This window comes from Amphiprion ocellaris, chromosome 21 (assembly GCF_022539595.1).
Source record: "Amphiprion ocellaris isolate individual 3 ecotype Okinawa chromosome 21, ASM2253959v1, whole genome shotgun sequence".
Lineage (NCBI taxonomy): Eukaryota > Metazoa > Chordata > Actinopteri > Pomacentridae > Amphiprion > Amphiprion ocellaris.
Genome location: NC_072786.1, coordinates 17,408,465 through 17,432,020, shown reverse-complemented (window position 1 = coordinate 17,432,020; position 23,556 = coordinate 17,408,465). Strand labels below are relative to the sequence as shown.

Genomic DNA, 23,556 nt, shown 5'->3' with positions numbered 1-23,556 from the left:
CATTCAGAACTAGGACTGGGACTTTAACACGTTAATTTCGATTAATTAATTACAGAAAAAATAAAGCGTTAATACAATAGCGCTTCACGATTGCACTGAGAAGCGCATAATTTCCTGTTTTGGACAGAATCCAGTTTGATCAAATGCTTTATTTTTGGCAAATTTTTAAATGAGACCTGTAGAATTAAGTGATATCAGATATCACAATGTTAGGCTTAGATCTGATGAAGTTTCCTTACAAAATGGGATGTCAAAGATGAGTAGTTCAAGGTTTATTGATTCTTTCTATTTTCACCTTTTTTGTATAATGTTTTGTTTTTGCTTTCATGGATGGTGTCATTTTGGCAGTTTTTTAAAACTAGCTCATGAATTTTCAAACCACCATCAGGTTTTGTAGTTCAGAGCGTTTAACTTCATTAGTGCTGAGCGATATGGAAAAAATAATATATCACGATATGGATTATTTTATATCACGATAATGATATATATGACGATATACCACAACAAAGTATGTTTTCAGTTCTCTGAAAAGTTTGACAAAAATTTCATTGCTTACTTTTCTCCATGAAACTTTAACCTGTTGCTAGGGCTGGACCCGAATATCCGAATATTGGGTCCCCATGGTGGTTTGCGGATATTAATTTTGAGATCCGAATATTCGCCCCCTCCACCCCCACCCCCCGTCGGGCGTTACGAACCGAGCCGAAAATTCGGCTCTGTCCTCCGTTAGCTCACCGCCTCTGACCTCACGGACCGAACCGAATATTCAAGTCATTCCTTCGTCCGTCCGTCAAATTCCCCCCCGGACGTTAAGGAGGGGACCAAATATCCGGAGCCTAGAAACTGCTATTCGGGCCAGCCCTACCTGTTGCGCGTCCATCGCTCAGCACTCATGAGTTAAGTAACTTAAAGCATGTCGCAAACCCGCGTGAGAATTAAAGAACGTAAAGCAGCATCATGTCGCAAAAACCACAAGACGGAGTTTCTTTGCGAAAAATCTCTTTTTTATTCTTCTTTATTTTCACGTATATAAACTTAGAGTATGCATAGTGACAAGAAAACACTAATGCGATCGTCGCAGACTATTTAATGATAAATTTGCTGTAGTAATTGATAAAAATTAGGTTAGAAATGATAGAAACGATAGAAGAGAAATGGCACGATAGACACTTTTCTATCGTTCTCACGATATGTATCGTCATATCGCCCAGCACTAAACTTCATAATGGTTAAGTTGAATTGTGAGCTAATTTTCTTCCTTCTAACAAGTTTTTAAATTCTGTGTTGTGCTTTCAGAGGAGAGAAACAGGAGTGCAAATATTTTGACCAGTTGGTGCAGATATTCGGTACAAAGTACGTCATGAACTCTGACCCTCTGGCTGACGATACAGCTGAAGTCATAGGTAAGACTGACATTGAACATGTTGGTGGTTTTCTTTTATGTCAGTCGACAGTAAAACTGTGGAACCTCCAAGATAAAGGTGAATGCAAGCTGTGTGGGCTACATTTAGCATCTATGATCTGAGGGAATGTGTCGATAATATGCACCCAAATGAGCATTAGTTAAATCTCTCGTAATGATTTGCTCTCTTATGGACATAATGTGTAAAACTAGATAATTAAATGATTCAAACTCATTTGCTGCAGCTGAGGCCAGGGGTGTTACATTTTCAGGCCTCAGATCTTCATCAACGTGATAATTTTTTAGAATATGTTGAGGGAATTTCATCAAATTTGTTGGAAACCTTCACGTGTTTTGGCCACAACTCAAGCATTCGTAAGCTAATTATGACAAAGTTTTACACAAATGTCTAATAGGATAAACTGAGGAGGACATTTTATATCCCAAAGTGTGGCTTCATTGTGGCTTCATATTGTTCTGCAAAAACACTTTTTTGAGTCCACATTTCACATTCGGTCAGAGTTGCTTACACTGATCCTGGTTTCTTACTTTTTAAATTCCTTCAGAGTCTTACCTACATGCATTTCTAAATCCGGACAAACAATCGAAAAATCGATGTGATCTGCAACTTCACTGGCTGGCAGAAATGTACAACCGCAAACTGGTTTTTGTAGTTGCAGCATTATGCAGGAGGTTTAAGAGTTGGACTCTGCTTGTGACAACCAGTAAGCTAAGACATATATTTAACAATAAAAACACTCAGAGATTACAGTACTCCGCCAAGGCTGCTCAATCGTTGTATCATTTCCGACGGATGAAATCTAGAAAAAATTTGTGGCAGAAATCACGGCAACATACAATGAGACCATCTAATATAGATGTACCCACAAACAAAATGAGCTTGCGCTGAGCACAGGTGTATGGTATGCATGTGTACGTTATGTATGGATACCGAATTGTGAAGCCCAAATATGTAGTGGGCGGTGGGAATTGATGGGACTCAGAAACACCCCCACAATTTAATCAATTATTCCTTGTATCATTTCCGATGGATAAGTCCCAGTAAGTCTGCAGTGGTGGATTTGTAGTAGGATCACGATCGTGTGATTGTCAGCAGGCAGCTGACGTAGCATTCACTTGTTGTCATAGTTACAGTAACACCGTGCCGCTATCTCACAGTGATACAGAAATCTTTAACAAATCTGTGGATCCAGACTATAAGCTGCATCACTGACAAAATCTAATCACTTGGTCCTTGTGTCATTTCTGACATTCCCTGAAAATTACATCCAAATCTGTTAGTCCATTTTTGATTAATGTTGCTAACAGCCAGACAGGCGAACAAACCAACATACTTATTCCGCTGCGTTCCTTGGCGGAATGAATATGTTGCTGTAAATAACAGGGAAGATAATTAGTTATCTCTGCCCCTTTTCCTTGTTAGCCTGTTTAGATAACTGACTTTTTTTGCGTTAATTGTGCGTTATAACTCGTAAATGTGGCATAGATATTGATTCTAACTTCAGCACTATTGGAGCAACAACTTTTTGGAAATATGCTTATTAACTTTCTTGCAGATTTTTAGATACGCTTAGTATCACTAGGCTGTTTCTAGTCTTTATGCTGAGCAAAATGTATTTTATTTACTCCTGGATCTTTCTGCCGACTTAATGCACACACAAGAGTGGTGTCAATCTTTTCATCTAATTCTCAGGAAGTGAGCAAATACAAATATTTACCAAAATCTCTTCACTGTTCCTTTAACATGCTCCTTGCTGTTTATTTTGGATGCTGAACAAACTGTCAACCGTGGATTTCCATCTCTATGATGTCTCTTTCTGACCCAGAGTCCTGAAATCTTCCTTCGTCGACACGATGCAGCTGATGGAAAAAGAGGAAGGTTCACATGAAAAATAACAAGGACATCAATGCAGAAACTGATATTCACCGTTCTGCTGTTTGGTTGTTTACATGTGACAGAAGAGTCTCTGGAGACTCGGTTGGATTTATATTTCCGTCTGTAAATACTTTTACATTCTTCAGACACAAAGACCTACTTCAGGATGAAATGTTGAAATGTGTGTGTGTGTGTGTGTGTGTGTGTGTGTGTGTGTGTGTGTGTGTGTGTGTGTGTGTGTGTGTGTGTGTGCGTGCCTCAACTTCAGTGTCTTGTTTTATTATTATTATTATTATTATTATTATTATTATTATTAATAACAGAGCCATGATACTGAAACCAGGATTCTCAGGGTTCGAGGGACAAAAATGAATCCTGGACCTGGTTGAAGTTACACAAAATGCTGTGCTCCTCCAAAAATAACATGTTTTTACTAGTATTTATTTATTTTGTACTTACAGCGAGGGAATCCAAGCACACACAAGAAGAAATATTTTCAAGGCCTCTATTGCTGCCTTGCTTTTTAGTCCCAAATTATGTCTCACTTGTTCAATTTTATGTCTTTGTACTTGTTTTTAAAGCAGTGTGGTGAAATTCTTTAAGTTAATTCTCATTCTGTACATAGTATGTGTTAATGTTGCCATGAACTGTATTTATTTAAATTATTTCCATACGTATTCCAAAATTTTACGGTTTACTTTGAATGTGACGGACCTTTACTGAAGCATATTTGTGCCACAGACATGTAAAACATTTTTCATATCCATTAAAAGAAACTTGAAATATGTGAATTTATGTGATTCATTGTGTGAAAAATTCTCCAGCTGTTTCAGCGTGTGGACTGTAAACTAGAAGAAACATTAAGAAAATATATATTTTAACAACTCCATAAGTGTTTACTGCAAAATATATTCAGTGCCTGATTAAACCTGGAACCTGTTTACCAAATAATTCAGTTAGTCTGACTTACTTGAAGGTTCTCAGTTCCATGAATCAAATTCAGCATAGTTAAAGGTCAGTTACCTGATAACCTACGAGTTCTCTGTTAGTGCTGTTTGACTATACGCTGCCTGTCCAAAGAAAACAAGTCGCACACTCTAATATTTCATTGGACCTCCTTCAGCTCTGAGAACGACACGTTTGCTGTGGCACCATTTCAATAAGATTCTGCAATGTCACAGCATTTATTTCTGTCCAGATTTCTGCCAAGATCTTATATTGATGCCAAGATCTTATATTGATGATGGGAGAGTCGGACCGCTGCACAAAGTCTTGTCCAGCACATCCCAAAGATTCTCAATGAGGCTGAGGTCTGGACTCGGTGGAGGTCAATCCATGTGTGAAAATGATGTCTCATGCTCCCTGATCCACAATGTGAGCCCCATGAATCCTGACATTGTTGTCTTGGAACATGTCCATGCGATCAGGGAAGATGAACTCCATTGATGGAAAGACCTGGTCATTCAGTATATTCAGGTAGTCAGCTGACCTCATTCTTTGGGAACATAATGTTGCTGAACCTGACCAACCCCAGATCATAACCCTAAACCCCACAGATTTGTAGACATTAGCCATGATGAGTGCATCACTTCATCCGCCTCTCTTCTTACCCTGATGCCCCCATCACTTTGGAACAGGATAAATCTGGACTCATCAGACCACATGACCTTCTTTCAGTGCTGCAGAGTCCAATCTTTATGCTCCATAGGAAACTGAAGCCTTTTTTTTCTGATTAGCCTCACTGATCAGTGGTTTTCTTAGAGCTACAGAAATGTTAAGTCCCAATCCTTTGAGTTCCCTTAACAATCTGTGTTGCAATGCTCTTACTTTCACTATTAAACATAACTGTGAGTTCTACTGTTGATTTCCTATGATCATCTAAGTGTTTGTTCCGACTACATTTCTTTCTCAAAGATCCTTCAGGTTTTAGTAATATGTTGGACAGTTCTTAACCCAATTTTAGTTTCAGCAATCTCCTTAGTTGTTTTCTTTGCTTGATGCAGGCCAATAGTTTGACCCTTCTGAGACAGATTAACATCCTTTCCATGACCACAGGATATGTCTTCCAACATGGTTGTTTAAGAAATGAGAAGCTCTTCACTGCATCAGCTAGGGTTAAATAAGTTGTTGCAGCTGAAACATGTTCATCACTGTAGTAATTATCCAGTGGAAGGCTCTTACCTATTTGCTTAGTTAAATCCAGGTGGTGACTTTTTTTGGACAGGCAGTGTATATTCTTTCGTTGGAGCACATTTATTTCACTATATCATTTTCAAAATCACCAGCTAAAACATTTAGACCGTCATTTTATTTGGCTTTCTGTTAGAAGAAAACTGTATATAATGTACATAGTTGTCACACTCAGTATGTTTTTCCAATTCAAATTGGAAATGTATCAATGCCTAACAGACAGCTGGAGGAGACCCAATACCACCAGACCATGCTGACTTGACCCAAGGTTTAGACCAGGTATTTGTCAGAGCTCGTGCAGAATTCAGAGGGAGAGCAGACTATACCAAAATAGCTGAATGCATGCAAGACCCAGACGAAAAACCTACTGACTACAGACACAGATTGGAAAAGGTTTTCAGAGCAAATTCTGGCATTCCACCAGATAATGATAACAACAGTGCATACCAACAACAATTAAAAAGAGCGTTTATTGCCGGCCTAGAAGAACCCATAAGGCGTTTTGTGAACAAACATTGGGTGCACCAAGATACAGGAACTGTCCAAGAAGCAGTAAATTTTGCTAATCATGGACAAAAGGCTCTGAAACAGAAAAAGACAACTTACGCTGCAGAAACAGTAACTGTTGCCTACTCTCACCCCCGCGGAGGTTTTCACTCCCGAGGCAGAGGCCGAGGGAGAGGGACGGGGCGAGGCAGAGGAGGCTACAGGGGAGATAACTACCAGCAAAGACAAAACACCTCTCAGGATGAGGACAGACAAAAAGATCAGTGTTATATCTGTCACAAGCCAGGACACTACGCAAAGGAATGTCCCCAACAGAGGGCTACGTGACTAGAAGTGAGTGAGGAACCTGTGGTCGAAACTATCACTCCCTCAGAAAGCAGCTCTGAGTTAGAAGCAGAAACCATGGCAGAAACAGGAGAAGTAATAAGACCACAAGTGCAGCCTAGTACACCAATTTTGCATATGGACTTAGAAGTCCTACTTTCGCATCAACAAAATAAACAAGTTCCAATGAGAACCATGGAACTAAATGGTAAAACATATGAATGTTTATGTGATTCTGGAGCATGTACCACTGTAGTCAGACACCCGCCTCCAGGAACACAAATGTCAAATAAAACAGTTTGGGTGAAATCAGCTACAGGACATGTGAGAGAAAACAGAATGACTAAACCTGTAATAATAAGGGATTTAGCATCAGGAAAAACAGCCAAATTACCAATTCTGGTAGATAGGACATGTCCAGTAAACCTTGTGGGAAGAGATGTGTTAACAGCACTTAACATAGGCATTATTCCTACCGCAAATGGCGGAATGACAGCTGAAGTGATGCCTGAAGTGTATGTAACACAAGGATCTGGCATGCCCCATTATTATTGGACTCTGGATCTAATAGGGAAAGAAGGCCCTGAAGACATCCTAAATGTCCTGAAAACAGGCCTATCAGATACATCAGACATACAATTCCAAGATAAAAGCGAACTACATTGTACATTGTGCTACAAACCAGACCCAGGCCCAGACGCCAACTACGATGGATGGGTCCACAAACTAAAGGAAACAGGCATGCAGATAACGCACATTTACGTGACACCGGAAGGAAATTCAGTAGCAGGGGTTGTACTCAGCCCCGACCAGATGAAAAGATTCAGGATGAAAATTCCTCACGTGTCACTGTCAAAAACACCACATATGGAATGGAGACAATTAGACTCAGTCCTAATGAGAGCACAAAAGGACACATTTGGTCCAGCAGGGCCTGATGGATGGTCTATAGGAAAATATTCTGGCATAAAAAGACACACTGTCGGCTGGAGAGTACACATCAAACCAGCCACACACCTAGACTCGCCATACTGAGAGACCAAGAACCTTTGCACCCTATCATCAGTAGGGGAAGAGATGTTAAGATCATTACCAGAAGCTTTATGGTCCAAAGGTGCCACAGATGTAGGATTAATAAAAAATGTTGAACCAATAAAAATAGAAACAACAACCACCAGAAGGCCTAGATTATCACAATATCCAATATCCGAAGAAGCTGAAAAGGGCATACAGCCAGTAGTTACCAGCATGGTGGAGGCTGGCATATTAAAAAAGACAAAAGAAGTGGAATGCGTTACACCTATATTTCCTGTTAAAAAGGCAAGCACAGGACAATGGCGTATGGTGCAGGACCTACGTGCAGTAAATGAGATAGTGTCTCACATACCACCACGTGTGGCTAACCCACACACTATAATGAACAGCATAACGCCAAAAGAAAAATGGTTTACAGTAATAGATTTATCAAATGCATTTTTCTCAATCCCATTGCATCAAGACTCTCAAGGTCTGTTTGGATTTAGATTAGGGAACAAATTGTTCACCTACACTAGACTGCCACAAGGTTTCACAAATAGTTCGACCTTGTACTCACAAGCTCTCACACAATCTATGAGCACGTGTCCCCCTCTGACTAGAGGACAATATCTACTTTATGTAGACGATATCCTCGTCACAGGACACTCAGAGAAAGACTGTAGACAAAACACCCTGATTGTTTTGCAAAATTTTTTCAATGAAGGTCACAAGGTTTCAAAACACAAGTTGCAACTAGTTCAGAGACAAGTTGTCTATTTAGGACACAATCTCTCAGCCTCAGGAAAATCCATGTTAAACTCTAGAAAAGAAACCATTCAAAGCACACCTGAACCTGAGAACAAACAACAAATGATGTCATTCTTAGGACTGTGTAATTTCTGTAGAACATGGATACCAGACTTTGCATGTATGGTTCAACCACTACAAGACCTGATATATGGGAAAAACATGTCTATGAAGGATAAAGTCGCTTGGACAAGCGAAGCAAAAATAGCATTTAACAACTTAAAAGCTGTGCTACAGACAGAAACTGTTCTTGCACTCCCAAATTATGAACAACCGTTCACCCTTATGGTTTCATCTAAAAATGGCTTTATGAGCTCAGTGCTAACTCAGCCATTTGGTGATAGACAGAGGCCACTTGCATTTTACTCTAAAAAACTAGACCCAATAGCCTCTGGGCTACCAGAATGTGTACAAGCTTGCAGTGCTGCTGCAGAAGCAGTACAGGGGTGTGCAGACATTGTTTTAATGCACCCCCTTACAGTTCAATTACCACATTCTGTTGCAGAAGTATTGCTACAGGCAAATTTGCCATTTATCACAGCCGCAAGACATGTTTCTCTCATTTCCACATTGTTATCACAACCCCACATCACTCTTACAAGATGTGGAACAGTAAATGTTGCGGATCTGCTCGCAACACCTATAGATGGAAAGCCACACAGCTGCATCTCAATGATACATGAGGAAACGAAACCTCGCCCTGACATTCACAGCACACCACAAGAGAACCATTTATACATATTTGTAGACGGTCCTGCTTCAAAAGACAAGACAGGAACCAACAGAGTTGGCTATGCAGTAACGACTACTGACACGGTGATAGAAGCCAAACCACTATCTAGTTCATATTCTGCACAAACAGCAGAATTATTAGCAGTAATTAGAGCATGTGAGCTACACAAGGGACAGAAAGTTGTAGTCTGGACAGTCAATACGTATATTCATCCGTACACCATTTTGCACGAATATGGAAAAACAGGGGAATGAAAACATCAGCAGGAAAACCTTTAACACATGCAGCCTTACTCCTACAATTGCTGGATGCAGTACAATTGCCTGCATCACTTGCGTTATGCAAGTGCACAGCACACCAAACTAATGATAACATAGTTTCAAAAGGCAACAACTTTGCTGACATAGCTGCTAAGACTGCTGCTCATGCTAAGTTTACTGAAACTCACATGCTAACACCAACAGAACCAATCACTTTAGATATATTAAAGGAGGCACAAAGAACTGCCTCAACCCAGGAACAAGTATCTTGGCAAAAAGGGGAGCAATAATAATCAATGAAGTTTCCCATATTGAAGGAAAACCAATCCTCCCAAAATCACTACATGCAACAGCTGCGTTAGTGAGCCATGGGAATACCCATGTCTCAACAGGAGGGATGGTTACATTAGTCAGTAGAACATACTACACTATAAATTTTGAAACTTCAGCAAAAATGCATGTCCAGAAATGCATCATATGTCAGAAAAATAATGCACAGGGACAAGTGAGACCAAAGAGAGGACAGTTTCCAACACCGCCACACCCTTTTCACACTATTCATATGGACTTCATAGAACTAAATGAGACACAAGGAGTAAAATATGCTCTAGTAATTATAGATGCATTCTCCAAATGGGTTGAGATATACCCCACAAAAAGAAATGATGCTAGAACAGTAGCAAAATGTTTAGTATCACACTTCTTCCCAACCTATGGCATACCCAGGACGATTAGATCCGATAATGGGACACATTTTGTGAATGAAACTATCCATTTAGCAGCACAACAGTTAGGATTCGACTTAAAACATCACTGTGCATACCATCCACAAAGTGCTGGCTTAGTAGAAAGAACTAACGGCACAATAAAACAAAGACTTAGAAAAACTATGGAAGAAACAGGCAGGCCGTGGCCAGACTGTTTGTCCTTAGTAAAAATGTGGATGAGGATAACTAAAGGACAGAAAGGTTTAACAGCATTTGAGATAATACATGGAAGGGCATTTCCAATGCCATCATTTAACACAGATTTGATAAAAAGTGATAGGGAACTCACTTTAGCTGATTGGATGAGTGACATGTTACAAACAAAAGAGATCCAACAGACTAATCATGTTCCAGATGAATCTGTACCTTCTGATTACAGAGTAAGACCTGGAGACTGGATTCTGGTGAAAATCATCCAAAGATCCAAGTGGAGCCAACCTAAGTGGGAGGGCCCATACCAGGTGCTATTGACCACACCCACAGCAGCCAAAATCGCTGAGAGGCCATCTTGGATTCATCTGAGCCACTGTAAACTGATAAAGGAAGCGGACAAGGAGCACTCAGTGAGTATAGACTAGAACTTCCTGCAGGGCAGCCTACCAGACTGTAGAGGTCACTAGGGCCCTACATCGGGGGCAACAGGAGGGTTCCTGGCACTGCAGGCTAGTGAAGAAAACAACGTGGTAAATTCGAAAGAATTAATTCCACCCTGAGTGCTACCTGCAGGTGTCTGATCCCCCACGATGGCTCGACTCATCTTACTCCTGATTGCACTAACAGCAGTGTTCATGCTAGCCACCTCTGAGGGACTCCTGAGCCGTCAAAAGCGGAACAGAGGTGGAGGACACTCTGCACCCAGTAATGTAATGACTGGAACTTTCAGACAACCATGCAATGATTCTGATACAACAGGACAGTGAACCAACGATCCTTATCTATGTTATAACTGTAAAAATGGGATTACAAGAATGGTTTCAATACAAGTACGACAGATTTATATAGCCCTGTCTACGCAAGAACCCGACCCTTCTTTTGAATATCAAAAAGAAGAAGACACTGTTTAGTCTCAATGAAGAGTCAGTAGAAAATAGAAATAAGATACTGATTTTCTGATAACTGCGACTATACAGAGTATGACAAACAGGAGGGAATGTTAGAAGAAAACTGTTTATAATGTACATAGTTGTCACACTCAGTATGTTTTTCCTGTCTCTGTAGGCTCCTATTCAGTAGCTCCTATTCAGTAACTTTCCACTGTGACTTATGACCTATATTTTGTTTTTCTTGTGACTATCTAAATGTTCTTACATGATGTGCTGAACTATCTTCTCTTCAAGGTTGTACACGAAGTGCTGAACTATCTAAAATGTTCTTACTATCTCATGATGACGTGCTGAACTATTTCACGATGACACACATGCATTGACCATGACGCACACACTCCAACACACACACACACTCACTATCATGAGCAACACACACACACTCACGAGCAACACACACACACACACACACTCATACACATGCTTGATGTAACTTTCAAGTATAAATAAAGGGACAAGGAACTGCTTCAGCGCATCTCTGCTGCAGAGCTGTCTGAGCAGGGTGCCCTTGTACAAGTATATTTCCGTGTTTTGTCTCATCTGTTGGTTGTGATCCTAGGTCCGGGGTGATCATCGCTGGTTTCCCCTGACACTTTCATTTATTATTTCGACTAAAATGATATAAATAAAAAAAGAGGAAATAGAAAAAGATGAAAAGTAGTTGCTGCGACATTTCATCATATAGCACAGTCACACTTTGATAGACAAACATGCATGTCAGTAACTTTATTAAAATGAATTAGTGATAAGTTGACTTAAAGCACGAATTGTACATGAATAATGGCCTCACTGCACACATGATCCATGATGATAAAGATACAGTAAGCAGAAATGAAAGGCAGAATAGGCTAACTGTATTTTAGAGACATCAGGATATTTGATCACATTTTAACTGAGTTGCTTCTTGCAGTTTGTCTCTGGTTTTGTTTCTGTTTGACCAGTTTTGCTCTTAGATATTTGAACCCTTTATATATTTCGAACAGTATCTGCTGCTTCTTGTACCACCGCTGTTTCACAAGACCAATCAGTTTGATCCACGATCGAACTTCTCGGCAGCAATTATCTCGACCACTTGGACCTGTGTGAAGTTAGCCGGACTATATTAACTTTATTTGAGTTTTATGGAGGGCTGCACAGCGGCTTGGTAGTTAGCACGTTCACCTCGCACTTTAAAAAATGTTTGTAATTTTAATGTGAAAAACTGTCAAACCATGACGGTAAAAATCCGTAACCTCTAAAACAGTTTGATGCAGTTTATATACCACAGAATCACTGTAAATAAGATAATCAGGAGAAAAGTATGGGGGTTTTTTTTAGATTTTTTTTTCTCGGAAAAAATACATGTCCCGACTCCTGCACAGTTTTAATGGAAAAATGCAGTAATATGTTTAACAATACCGTATTTACTGTACTTGTATTTATTGCACGTAAAAAATACAGTTTGTTACTTTTGTGTTAATAACGGACATATATATTAATATTTTTGCTAAAAACACATATTTAATGTTAAATACACAAATTGTTGTGCTGATAATTGAAAAGAACTGTAATATTTATAAGTTACACAACCTTTATTTTATATGGTATTTTCATGTAAATTTTTAAAGGTTAAAACTTTTTTTATAGTAAAATATGGAATGAAGCATGGTTTTTAACCCTAAAATCAACAGTATCAATAGATTTCTTTACCGTAAATGTTTTTTGGTTTTTTGTTTTTTGGGGGGGGATTTTATTAGATTTTCAACACACACAACATAGCTCAGACAGAACACAGGGACAGAACGATAAAGGCAGACGAGTACAGTAAAATGTCACTCGAAATAAAAGGACAATTTATGAATTAGCGAGAGGGAAATCCTTTGAGTACATGAGAGGCTAGTAACGGGCCCCTTTACCGTAAATGTGGAAAATGTTTTACCGTAAATTTGCGGTTGTTATGATCCTGGTCCAGCCTCTGCCCTTCTTCCTCTTTTTCTCTTTTTCCTTCTTTCTCCCATTGTTCCTCATCTGTTTGTTTTGACCTGTCTCTCTCTGGCTCCCTCTGTCTGTCTGTCATCTCTCCCTCCTGTCTCTCTCTGTTCACTCGCCCCCTTGCTCTCCCTGCTTCACCTGCCTGCACTCTGTTTTGCTGTGTCGTAGTTTCTCTTAGACCTCAAGGATGTGTAAATGTTGAAGAAAACGTCCATTGACACTGTTGCTTTTATAATATAATTTATTACATGAAAAGGACAGCATCTGAACAGGCACCATGGTCTGCCTGTGGAGAGTTTCCCAGCCAATATGAAGATCCCATTTGAACAAAGGAATCAGGTTACTTTTATAGGTTTAGTGACGTAGGAGGTCACTACATCTGGTTTCTGTTAGAAGTCAAAGTACAGGATACCTCCTCCAATCAAGGCCCTAGGCTCTGTGGGTCTCAAAGAACCCCCCTAGTCGAGCTCCTAGGCTCTGTTCCATACCATATAAAGAAGCAGGGAGCATCTTCAACCAACCCCCCTTCACTCTACAGCTCCTACAGTGGGTTGCAAAAGTATTCACACCCATGACCAAAACTCAATTTCTCAGAACAGAACAAAGCAAAAGTGAGTTTCACCTGTTTATATGAAATGAAATAGCACAGACACAACAATCCATCACTGTTTTTGTTCGTAAGCACTCTTTACTATGAATAGATTGCAAAAGTCTGTATTTCATTGTTGCAAAAGTATTCACACCTTTGCACCGAAGATGTTATTTTGAGTCGAAAATGATTGCACACTATAAACTATTGCATCACAGTGTCACAGGACTGTATTCAGTCACTTGTGACTTGTATAGGCTTGATTTCTCCCTATAAATAGTGCCCAATATTCACCTGTCCACAGTCATCCCATGGTTGTCAGCAGACAACAGTCATGAAGTCCAAGGAGCTGTCAGAAGACCTGAGAAAGAAAGTTGTAGAGAAGCATAGAGATGGGCAAAGCTATGTAGCCATCGCAAGTTCACTCAATGTGCCAAAAAGTACTGTTGCATCACTGGTCCAGAAGTGGAAGCGCCATGGTACCACTATGAACCTCCGGAGAACAGGGCGTCCCTCCAAGATCACGGCAAAAGGCAAGATGAAACTGCTCAGGGAAGCCAGAGCAAACCCCTCCATCACTCTTGAAGACCTGAAGAAGTCTCTCCAGGGTGCTGGGACTAACGTACACAAGTCCACAATATCCCGCACTTTACACAAGGAAGGTCTCTATGGGCATGTCGCAAAGAAGAAGCCATATCTGAAGAAACAACATCTCAAGGCTCGTTTGCAGTATGCTACCACACATCTGAAAGACACTCCTGCGAAGTGGGAAAGTGTGATCTGGTCAGATGAAACGAAAATAGAACTGTTTGGCCTGAACACCAAGAAGTACGTTGGGCGCAAAGCCAACACAGCTGATGATCCGGCTCATACCATCCCTACCGTGAAACATGGAGGTGGGAGCATAATGCTCTGGGGCTGTTTCTCTTCCTCCGGTCCTGGTGAGCTTGTCCGTGTGCAAGGGATTATGAATAGTGCGAAATATATTGACATCCTGGAGAAAAACCTCTTCAAGTCTGCAAAAAGCCTGAACCTTGGGAGGAAGTTCACCTTTCAGCAGGATAATGATCCAAAACATACGGCTTGAGTGACACGAGAATGGCTCAGGAAGAAGAAAGTGAAGGTTCTAGACTGGCCCAGTCAAAGCCCAGATCTCAACCCGATAGAAAACCTGTGGAGGGATCTGAAGATTGCCGTCCACCGAAGGTCACCAAGTAACCTGACTCAGCTGGAGCAGTATTGCAAAGAGGAGTGGGCAAAACTGTCCAAGGACCATTGCGCAAAACTCGTTGCTGGCTATCCAAAGCGATTGGAAGCTGTTATTGCTGCTAAAGGAGCTGCAACCAAGTACTGACTGTGACTTAATGACTTAGTGTGAATACTTTTGCAACAATGAAATACAGACTTTTGCAATCTATTCATAGTAAAGAGTGCTTACGAACAAAAACAGTGATGGATTGTTGTGTCTGTGCTATTTCCTTTCATATAAACAGGTGAAACTCACTTTTGCTTTGTTCTGTTCTGAGAAATTGAGTTTTGGTCATGGGTGTGAATACTTTTGCAACCCACTGTAAAGACCTGCATCCATCAAGCTTCTGGAGTGGGAGCCCCTATCTAAACACTGCATTGGGTTTCTGGAACAGAATAACGCATTCCATCGTGATGACCCACACATCCCAAGTTCCATATGATAAGCAACAAATATCAGATCAGATACTTCAGCTGATTACTGCAATGAGTGTCACCTGCAGTAATTAGTTCACACCATTCACCTGTTCTCCACCTCACCTCCACCTATTTAAGCTCTGTCCTCTCATTCACTCCCTGCTGGATCATAGATTCACATCCTTTCTTTGATTCTGTTTCTCCCCTGGATTCTGTTTCTCCCCACCAAGCCTGCCACCTCCGCACTGCTTTAGCCCCATGGACTCTGCTGCTCTCCCCCCTCCTGGATTTGCCCTTCTTGGACTCTATTTGCTCCAACCTGTTCATGGATTTTCCCCAGCCTGTTTTCCCCCTCGGTTCTCAGTTTCCCCATGTCGTGAGTACCCCTACCCAGCTTAGTTTTGTAATTCAGTTCAGTTTTGTAAACTTCTGTTTTTTGTGTTCATAGAGTTAGAGTTTTAGTAGTTGGTTAAGTTCTGTTCCCCCAGTTCAGTTCCCCATTAATGTACTGGTTCAGTTGGTTTAATAAATCTCTTTGTTACTCATTTGTCGGCCAGTTCTGTGTGTCTGTGTAGAGGATGGGAAAAAGCCTCTATTAAAAGTATTATAGAAAAACTGACACCCCCCCCTTACAAAAACAAAACACAATAATACATTGTTGTAGAGCTATTTTGATTAATTGTTTTTCAATCAGATGAGAATGTCAAAAGGTCACTGTCATAACCCTTTTGTGACAGTAGGTGTCACCCAAGTGCCAGGACCAGTAAGGGAAACACCACTGAAGCGTACTGTCACGTAAATGGTAGAATAAAATGACGCTTGCAGCGGTCACACATAAATCATTGTGTCTGTTCCTTACTGCTCCACAGGTACGTAGAAAGTGATATTAAATCATTTAAATATGAGCCAGTGTTTCACTTCGAGTTGTTTACACATCCTGGTTTACTGGTGTACAAAACAAGTGTGTGAGGACAGAGTTTGACCATGGTTTGTGTACAAGGTATTTTCCGAGTTAGCCATTAGCTTACAGTGACCACGATGTGTGGCTGAGTTAGCCGTTAGCCACAACGGGACAATGTGTGGAAATGTTGTGTTGTTTTATGAATACTGTGAGATAAATGATTTACAAAGTAACACTAACAGAACCTGATGTAATGCTGCAGCACCCGTTCTGTCTTCTGTTGCCTTGTTACAAGTTGTATGTCAAAATAGAGTAAGTTTGTATGATGTTGTCGCGCCGTAGTACATTGAGGGCAGCCGCCTTGTGATTTTGCACTGGTCTTGCAATTGTTGCATTTTATGTAAGAACCCTGTGTGAGATGAGTTCCTTAATTAATGTTAATTAATGTTTATGTGAATGAGATGTACACGGTGTGGCATAAATATGTTTCAGATGACTAGAAGTGACTATGGATTTGAAATTAAGTGTCTTAGAAATGAATTTTGGTCACGTAAGTGGCAGAATAAAATGACGCTTGCAGCGGTCACACATAAATCATTGTGTCTGTTCCTTACTGCTCCACAGTTTCTTAGGATTGTGAAGCAACAACGCTACCGGCCCAGGCACCCCTAGGCTGGAGGCCGGTAACATCTGCGCTTGGGTTCTCCTGCTTTCCCCCCGTAACAGCGGTAGCATTCTGGCAACTACAGCTGCTTGAATTTTACTGTAAAAATAACTTCTTCTGTTTGTTTACAGTCTGCAGCTAGAAGATCCCCGGTTCGCGTTCTGATCTTTCTTCATGGAGTTTGCATGTTCTCCCTGTGCATGAGTGGGTTTTCTCTGGGTTCGGCTTCCTCCCACAGTCAAAAAACCTGCTGAGGTTTATTAGTGATTCTAAATTGTCCGTAGGTGTGAATGTGATTGTCCGTCTCTATGTGTAGCCCTGTGATAGATTGGTGACCTGTCCATGCTACCACTTCCTTAATGAGGATTAAGCTGTGTATAGATAATGGATGGATGGATGGATGATTTTTATGGAACCAGACTGATCTGGGAGGATTATTAATCCCAAAAAGATCTTTGGGTGCAAATAAAATGCAAAAAGACAAAAAATATTTGTGAATTAGTTGTAATTTTATAATACAATTCAAGTTTCTTTTAACAAAAAAGAAGGTTAGGCTGGATTTTACAAGTTACATTCGTAAGTGTTTTAGACTGTATTTATTTTGATGTTTGATGCTGCTTCTACACTTTGCAGACCAGACTCTAGGTTTTGTTTTTTTTTTTCCCCAACTCTTTGTCCAGTGCACATCACTGTTTACTTCATGATCTGGTCTCTTGACCTTTATTAAGCATAAAAACAACAGCCCGTTGTATTTGCCAAGCAGTACAAGTTAACCTCTCTTCTTGCTTGTAATCTTCTGTCGCTTATCAACAGCTGTTGTGATCTATATCCAGGATTTTCCTCTGAACTTGGTAGAACAACCTGATCCTGAAATGACTTCCAAAACAAACTGCAGTTCAATGATATGATATGCTCTTCTTAGATTTTATTTAACTTTTTGTATGTTTAGTTTCTTGGTTGATTTCATTTGCTTTACGTTCACCCCATGTCTGTTGTTGCTGTATTTCATTTTATAATCTTTTGTAACTTTGTCTATAAAAAAAAGTTTCACCTCAAAGGACTTAAATAGATAAAAGTAAGGTCAAGGCAAATTGCAGATTTTTAAATATTTTCTTTTTTTCACATTGTCATCAGAAACATAGTAAAATCTAGCATATGAAGTTTCTTAAATGTGACATAAAAATGTGTCTTGTGACTTGACGAATCCTTTGACACACAGTGAGGCACTTCATTTTACTTCTGCCTCCAGATGATTACATTAACTGCAGTCAGCCAGAGCTCTGCTCTGCAGAAATGAAATTAGCTGACATGGAATTATGGGAAATCAGAGGTGGTTGCTGGGTAACAACTAGTAAACACACCAGTGTTTATAGAATTAACAAAGCACTCCCTCTGAGCCAGGAAGCTTCTTATCACATTTATGGTCCAACGCAAATAGCTAAGTGTCAGTGGAGCCGCTGAACTTTGATCCACCTCTGTGGTCCAAACTGAACTATCTTAGCAACTACTGCATGGACAATGCGTTCATGGCCCTACAGATGACATTTCAGGAAATCCAAGTTTGTAGTATTTATCCTCTGATGACCCTGAATGTCTGCAGATTTAGTGGCAGTCCGTCAAATAGTTGATTGTAGTTGTAGATATTTCAGTTTCGACCAATGATGCAAAGAAACAAATGGACAGTGTCATCCCTAAAGTCATGTAGCTAGTAATTTACCTTTAGTATAAACGTGTAAAGTGATAATTTGATGTTTTTAGTTTGTCCTCAATGCTGGGCTAATTTTAGTTATAAATGAATATCAGTTATATTCAAGCTTTTCCCAAACAACTTGACTCAATTCTGATTAAGCCAGTTAGCACCAGGTAAATCTCTGTATTTCACAGTATACGAGAGTTTGAAATCTCATTTCATTGCTGTTCTGACTTGGACTTGAAGAGCAACTGTCACTCTTCAAGAGTCAAGACAGAACAGACCGTATGGCAGAAAAGCGTAGGAAGCATCTAATAACATTTTTAACATGTGCAAAGAGAAGTGACCATGTTACACCAATCCTTACTGTTTCTCACTGGCTACCCTGTAAAAAAAATCTCTAAAACAATACTATGCTAATAGGTTAAAAAAACAGAACATTGCTCTAGCGCTGCGACTTCTGGGGGTTTCGGTGCTGGCCGGGCAGGTGGGGTTCGTGTGGGCCCACCTTGGCCTGTTGCCTCCGGGCTCTGGGGGCCCTCTGCATCAGTACCGGTGGTCTTACTACCTGTCTCCCCCGCTGCTCTCTCCTCATGGGCCGGATCCACACCAGACTGCCTCTTACTGTGCACTTCACATACTTCACACATCACTGTATATAGTTACTCTTAGGCACATATAGGGACACGACAGTTAGGGCCCCGAGAGCAGGTGGGGGCGGGAACGATGGGCTCTGTGGTGGGGCGGATGGCAGGGCTCTACGGCCTTGTCTCTTCCCCATCACCCTCTTGCTTGCCTCCCCTGCTCTCTAATTTCTTTTTAATGCACCACACACACTCACACCTTAGGGGTAGGTCTGGGACGGCTCGGGGAACTTGGGTCAGGGTAGGCTGCAGAGTAGCCATCCTCTGTGGTCCTCTGGCCCACCCCCTGGACGCCTCACCCAGCCTCCCCACTTTTAATGCACCACATGACACTCAGGGTTACACTACCACGGTGCAGGGATAATGTCTCCAGTCTGGGATCGGGAGACATATTAACAGGAAGTAATGGGGGGATCTCACTAATATGGCCTCGCTGGTGGGACCCGGCCCCCTTATAGCTATGGGGTGGCGGGGGTGGACTATCATCCGTGTTGCTGTGGCTGGGGGGTCCCCGGGACCTGGGGACTGTGGTCGGGGGGGGGGGGTCCTCCTGCGTGCCCGACGGGTCCGGGCAGGTGCGATGGCTCTTGGTGGGCTGCGGGGGCTGGATTGGCCGTCCTGGTGGGCGCTGTGGCTGTACTGCGGGCTGGTGGCATGTGGTGGCTCTGTCCTGGTGGGTTGTCAGGGCGCATTGCGGGGAGTGGGGGCCCTGGGTGTACTGCGCTCACCTGGGGCCTGGTGCGGGGGGTATGCGGGGTGCCTCCCTGTCGGCGTCGCTGGGCCCCACCACACTGTCCATTTTTACCCTCTGGACTCGCATCGGGTCCCGGCTCCGATTTCCTCTGGCCGGCTCCCGGTGGTGGCCTGCCTTGTGATGGGCTGGTTGCCGCCCCTTCGGTGGGCCGCTCGGCCCCTGTGTCTGGCTTCCTGGCTGTGTGGGGCCGTTGGCCCCCTCGGGGGAGGGGGTGGGGATGGGGGTGGGCGGGGTTGGGGTTTGGGTGGCGGGTGGGTCCTCGTGCCCCGGGCCAGGGTCGGTCTGGGCGCGCAGGGGGTGACGGTAGCTGCTCCCTCTTGTTCTCCGGGTCCGCGTCGTTCACGGTGGCCCCGGTGGCTCTCTGGGGGTGCCACCCTGTGGCTCCTACGGCCCGGGGGGAGGGGTGCCCTGTTGGCTTGGCCCTGCCTTGCCGTGATTGCTGTTCTGGGCTTCGGGGTTCTTCACACTTGCATGTTTGATCAGGTCTCGCCAGCTACTGCCGAGTCTCATTTCAGCGAATGATGGGACCCGCCAGAATGTGCTGAGAATCTCTCCAGTCTCTACCCTAAACTCATTCTCTCTCGCACTAGTATCCTCTTCTGGCCTATTCTATTCTATTCTATACTATCAAGACATCCACAATTATGGTGCTCAGTACCGTTTGTTTATTTATTATTGAATCTCTTTTTCTTTTGTGTTGGTTTGGTTTTCTTTTCGTTTTTCAAATTTTTTTCTTTTTTTTTGTTGATGGACAGTTAGTAGTTGGGAATAACACACCACCTTACAATCTTTAATTGCAATAGCAACGCCTGTTATTTTCTATCCCTGTTCATCCTGTTCGTCCTGTTCGTCCTGTCCAGTCTTTGTTTCCCCCACACATCACTGAGGTGTAGCACTGCCCTCCCTGGCTCATAATAGGGAATTCTAATAAAGAATATCTGCTTAGCTTTCAGGGAGGGCTGGTGATGGTCACACACATGCACTAAATATTAAAATATTTGGCTGCAAGACTAAAATATGCATCAATCTCATACAATGTTTACACCCCTTTTCTGGAGTTAAACAATGAGAACAAATGCAGACAAAAAAACAAAAAAAAAAAAAAAAACAGTAGAACACTGATTTAAATACAGTAAAACTCTGTAATATCCACACAGTGTGAAAGAACAGATAACTATTTGTAACAATACAGATGTTTGATGTGGACATTATGTAGAGTTTTGACATATTTTCTTTTACAGTCAACTGTGATTTTACGAAATATATCTGTAATTTAGCAAAACAGGAAAATATCTTTAAAATTAAAAAGAAGAAAAAATAATTTACTATTTTTCAAGTCTTAATAGATATAATTATTTTTGCATAAAACATAAGTACAATAATAATGTTTTTTTCCTGATTTATAATAAATACAACATTTTTTAAAAATTACTGTTATGGACATTATGTATAATTTTTACCCTTTTTTGGTCAATCAACATGTACATTTTTTTCCTGTGATGTTACAAAATGCTGTCTGTATTTTTTCAAAACGGGAAATCTGTAAAATAACAGTGTAGCAAAGTGTGGAGAAATACTAGCCTCATATGCGGGAACCAAACAATCTCGATAAAAGTGTCGACTCTAACATACCTAATGGTAGAAACTACATTTTTTGATTAAAATTGCACTTGTTAATTTAGGGGCAATTATACACATACATTTATTAATTAGTACTATGAACAAACAACAACAGACAGTGAATAAATGAATGAATAAATGCAGATAAATAAACTAATGAACTGTGATCATCACTGGAAGCAGTTGGTAAAAGATGAATAGTTGATGAATTTAGAATCTGAAATTGGAAAACTAATTGTAATTTGTAAATTAACCCGTTTAGCAGAAGGAAAGTGACAAGTGCGTAGCCTTTGTAGGAGGGAGATTCAGGCTGCTGCAGAATGTGAAGTTGTGATGATCTGCTGGATGAGTTGGTTCAGGAACGCATAGACAAGAAGGCACTTTGGCAGGTTTGCATTGGAAAAATGTGTCGAAGTAAAAACACCAAGAGTCAAAGCTCATAGTTATCAAGAAAATGTTCACACTGTTGTAGTATTAAAGTTAACTGAAGAAGTCAAACTATAGAAAAACAAATCCATAGTTTAAAGTTAAGTTATTTGTTTGTTTAAGCCATCATAAAACAACACAATTTTAAGCCTTTGTTTTAGTTTAACTTTTATGAAAAGCCTATTTCAAAAATCTATTGTTTCTACCCCAATCTTCTTTGTTCTTTGTTCTTCGTTCTTTGTTCTCAAGAAGCCAGTTCTATTCTTAAGCCCAGCTGCATTTTTCTCTAAGACTTTCTTTCATTCCAGTGACTTTCCTCCATATAAAAAGTTTTGGAGCCAAATGCAAATCAGCATCTAACCAGTCCTGGATGTGTTCCTCCTAAGGGGTGGTGTTAGCTTCACTGTCCAGGAAGAGGTCAGAGGCCAAATACCTTTTTAACTTGCTCTTAGTTTATTTCTTAAATGTGCAAATCCAAATGTTCAACATGTATTTATGATCACAGATCTGAAATAACACAGAAAAGGTGATTAGAATGACACCAAACATAACATGTTTATCTCATATGGTTCCTGAGATAATAATAAAATATGTACACATATGAATAAACTTACAGATTGTAGACTTTAGGCTACATGAAAGTAAACTTATAACAGAGCGAAAACACAAGCATATACATTCAATAATAACAAAAATAAGACATAGGGAGTATATATGATTAGAGTTAAAAGTCTCTCTGAGTCTTTTATGGCTGTGGTCTGTGACAGAGAGAGAGAGGAGGGTGTTTGTGTATCGTGTGTGCATCTTCCACAAACACTTCAAATTTGACGTGTTCTTCTTCCATACTGGTCCTGATCAACCTGGTATCAGAAACTGAGTCCAGATCGTCACTCCGGTGATGATGCATTTCCTTAATGTTCTGATTTAAACTGTTCAATCCATTCCTGCATACCAAGTTCTGTGTGTTAGGTAGGGAGATCAGAAGGTCAGAATGCCAATCCTCATCTGCAGAGGTGTGGTTTTCCTCACAGTTGACACTTTATGACCCTTATCAGACTCTGGTGGAGGTAGGAGGCATCCTGTTGTCTCCAAAAATGCCGTTAGTGGTCCTTTATTCGTAAACATCCTGTCAGCAGATGTTCCATTTGGAGGTGAATTTTGGTTTAGCTGTCTCCTGAAATGGTGTCTTTTCAAATTTACAGCTTTGGGTAAGGGTCTTTGGATCTCTGGAAAGTTCTGCTCCTCAAAAGATAATTGACCGCTTTTCAGTTATTCTTTCCAGTCTTATATCTGGAAAAAAATTATTTTATTTATTTTTTTATTTTCAATTTATAATAAATGCAGGAAATTAACAATAATAATTGTGCAATTTTACTACCAAACATTGTAAAAGAACTTTGTATTAAAAAGTCCATTTTTGATGTCGACATTATTCACAGTTTTGGACAGTTTTTATTGTGGTTAACATGTAAATTCCTATTTTTTAATGTTAATTTAAAAAGTAATAACAGTTAAAATTGTTTTTAAAAAGCTTTTTTTCTACAGAGATTTTATATTTTGGAGAATTGATTTTAGATTTTTTTCTTCATAAGGAAAAGGTAGAGACTCTGGCTCATAAGTAGGTG

The 23,556-nt window shown here is 40.8% G+C and overlaps 1 protein-coding gene across 1 annotated transcript in view; it reads left to right on the top strand.

Annotated features, from left to right (window-relative positions):
• zgc:113263 (uncharacterized protein LOC503753 homolog) overlaps positions 1-4,090 on the top strand; it is a 33,439-nt gene extending 29,349 nt beyond the window's left edge. Inside the window, exons 23-24 of the mRNA XM_023266122.3 lie at positions 1,297-1,403; positions 3,250-4,090. Of these exons, the coding sequence (XP_023121890.1) occupies positions 1,297-1,403; positions 3,250-3,257 (115 nt within the window). The 3' untranslated portion in view covers positions 3,258-4,090. The remainder of the gene's footprint in view (positions 1-1,296; positions 1,404-3,249) is intronic.
• Positions 4,091-23,556: the final 19,466 nt, after the last annotated feature.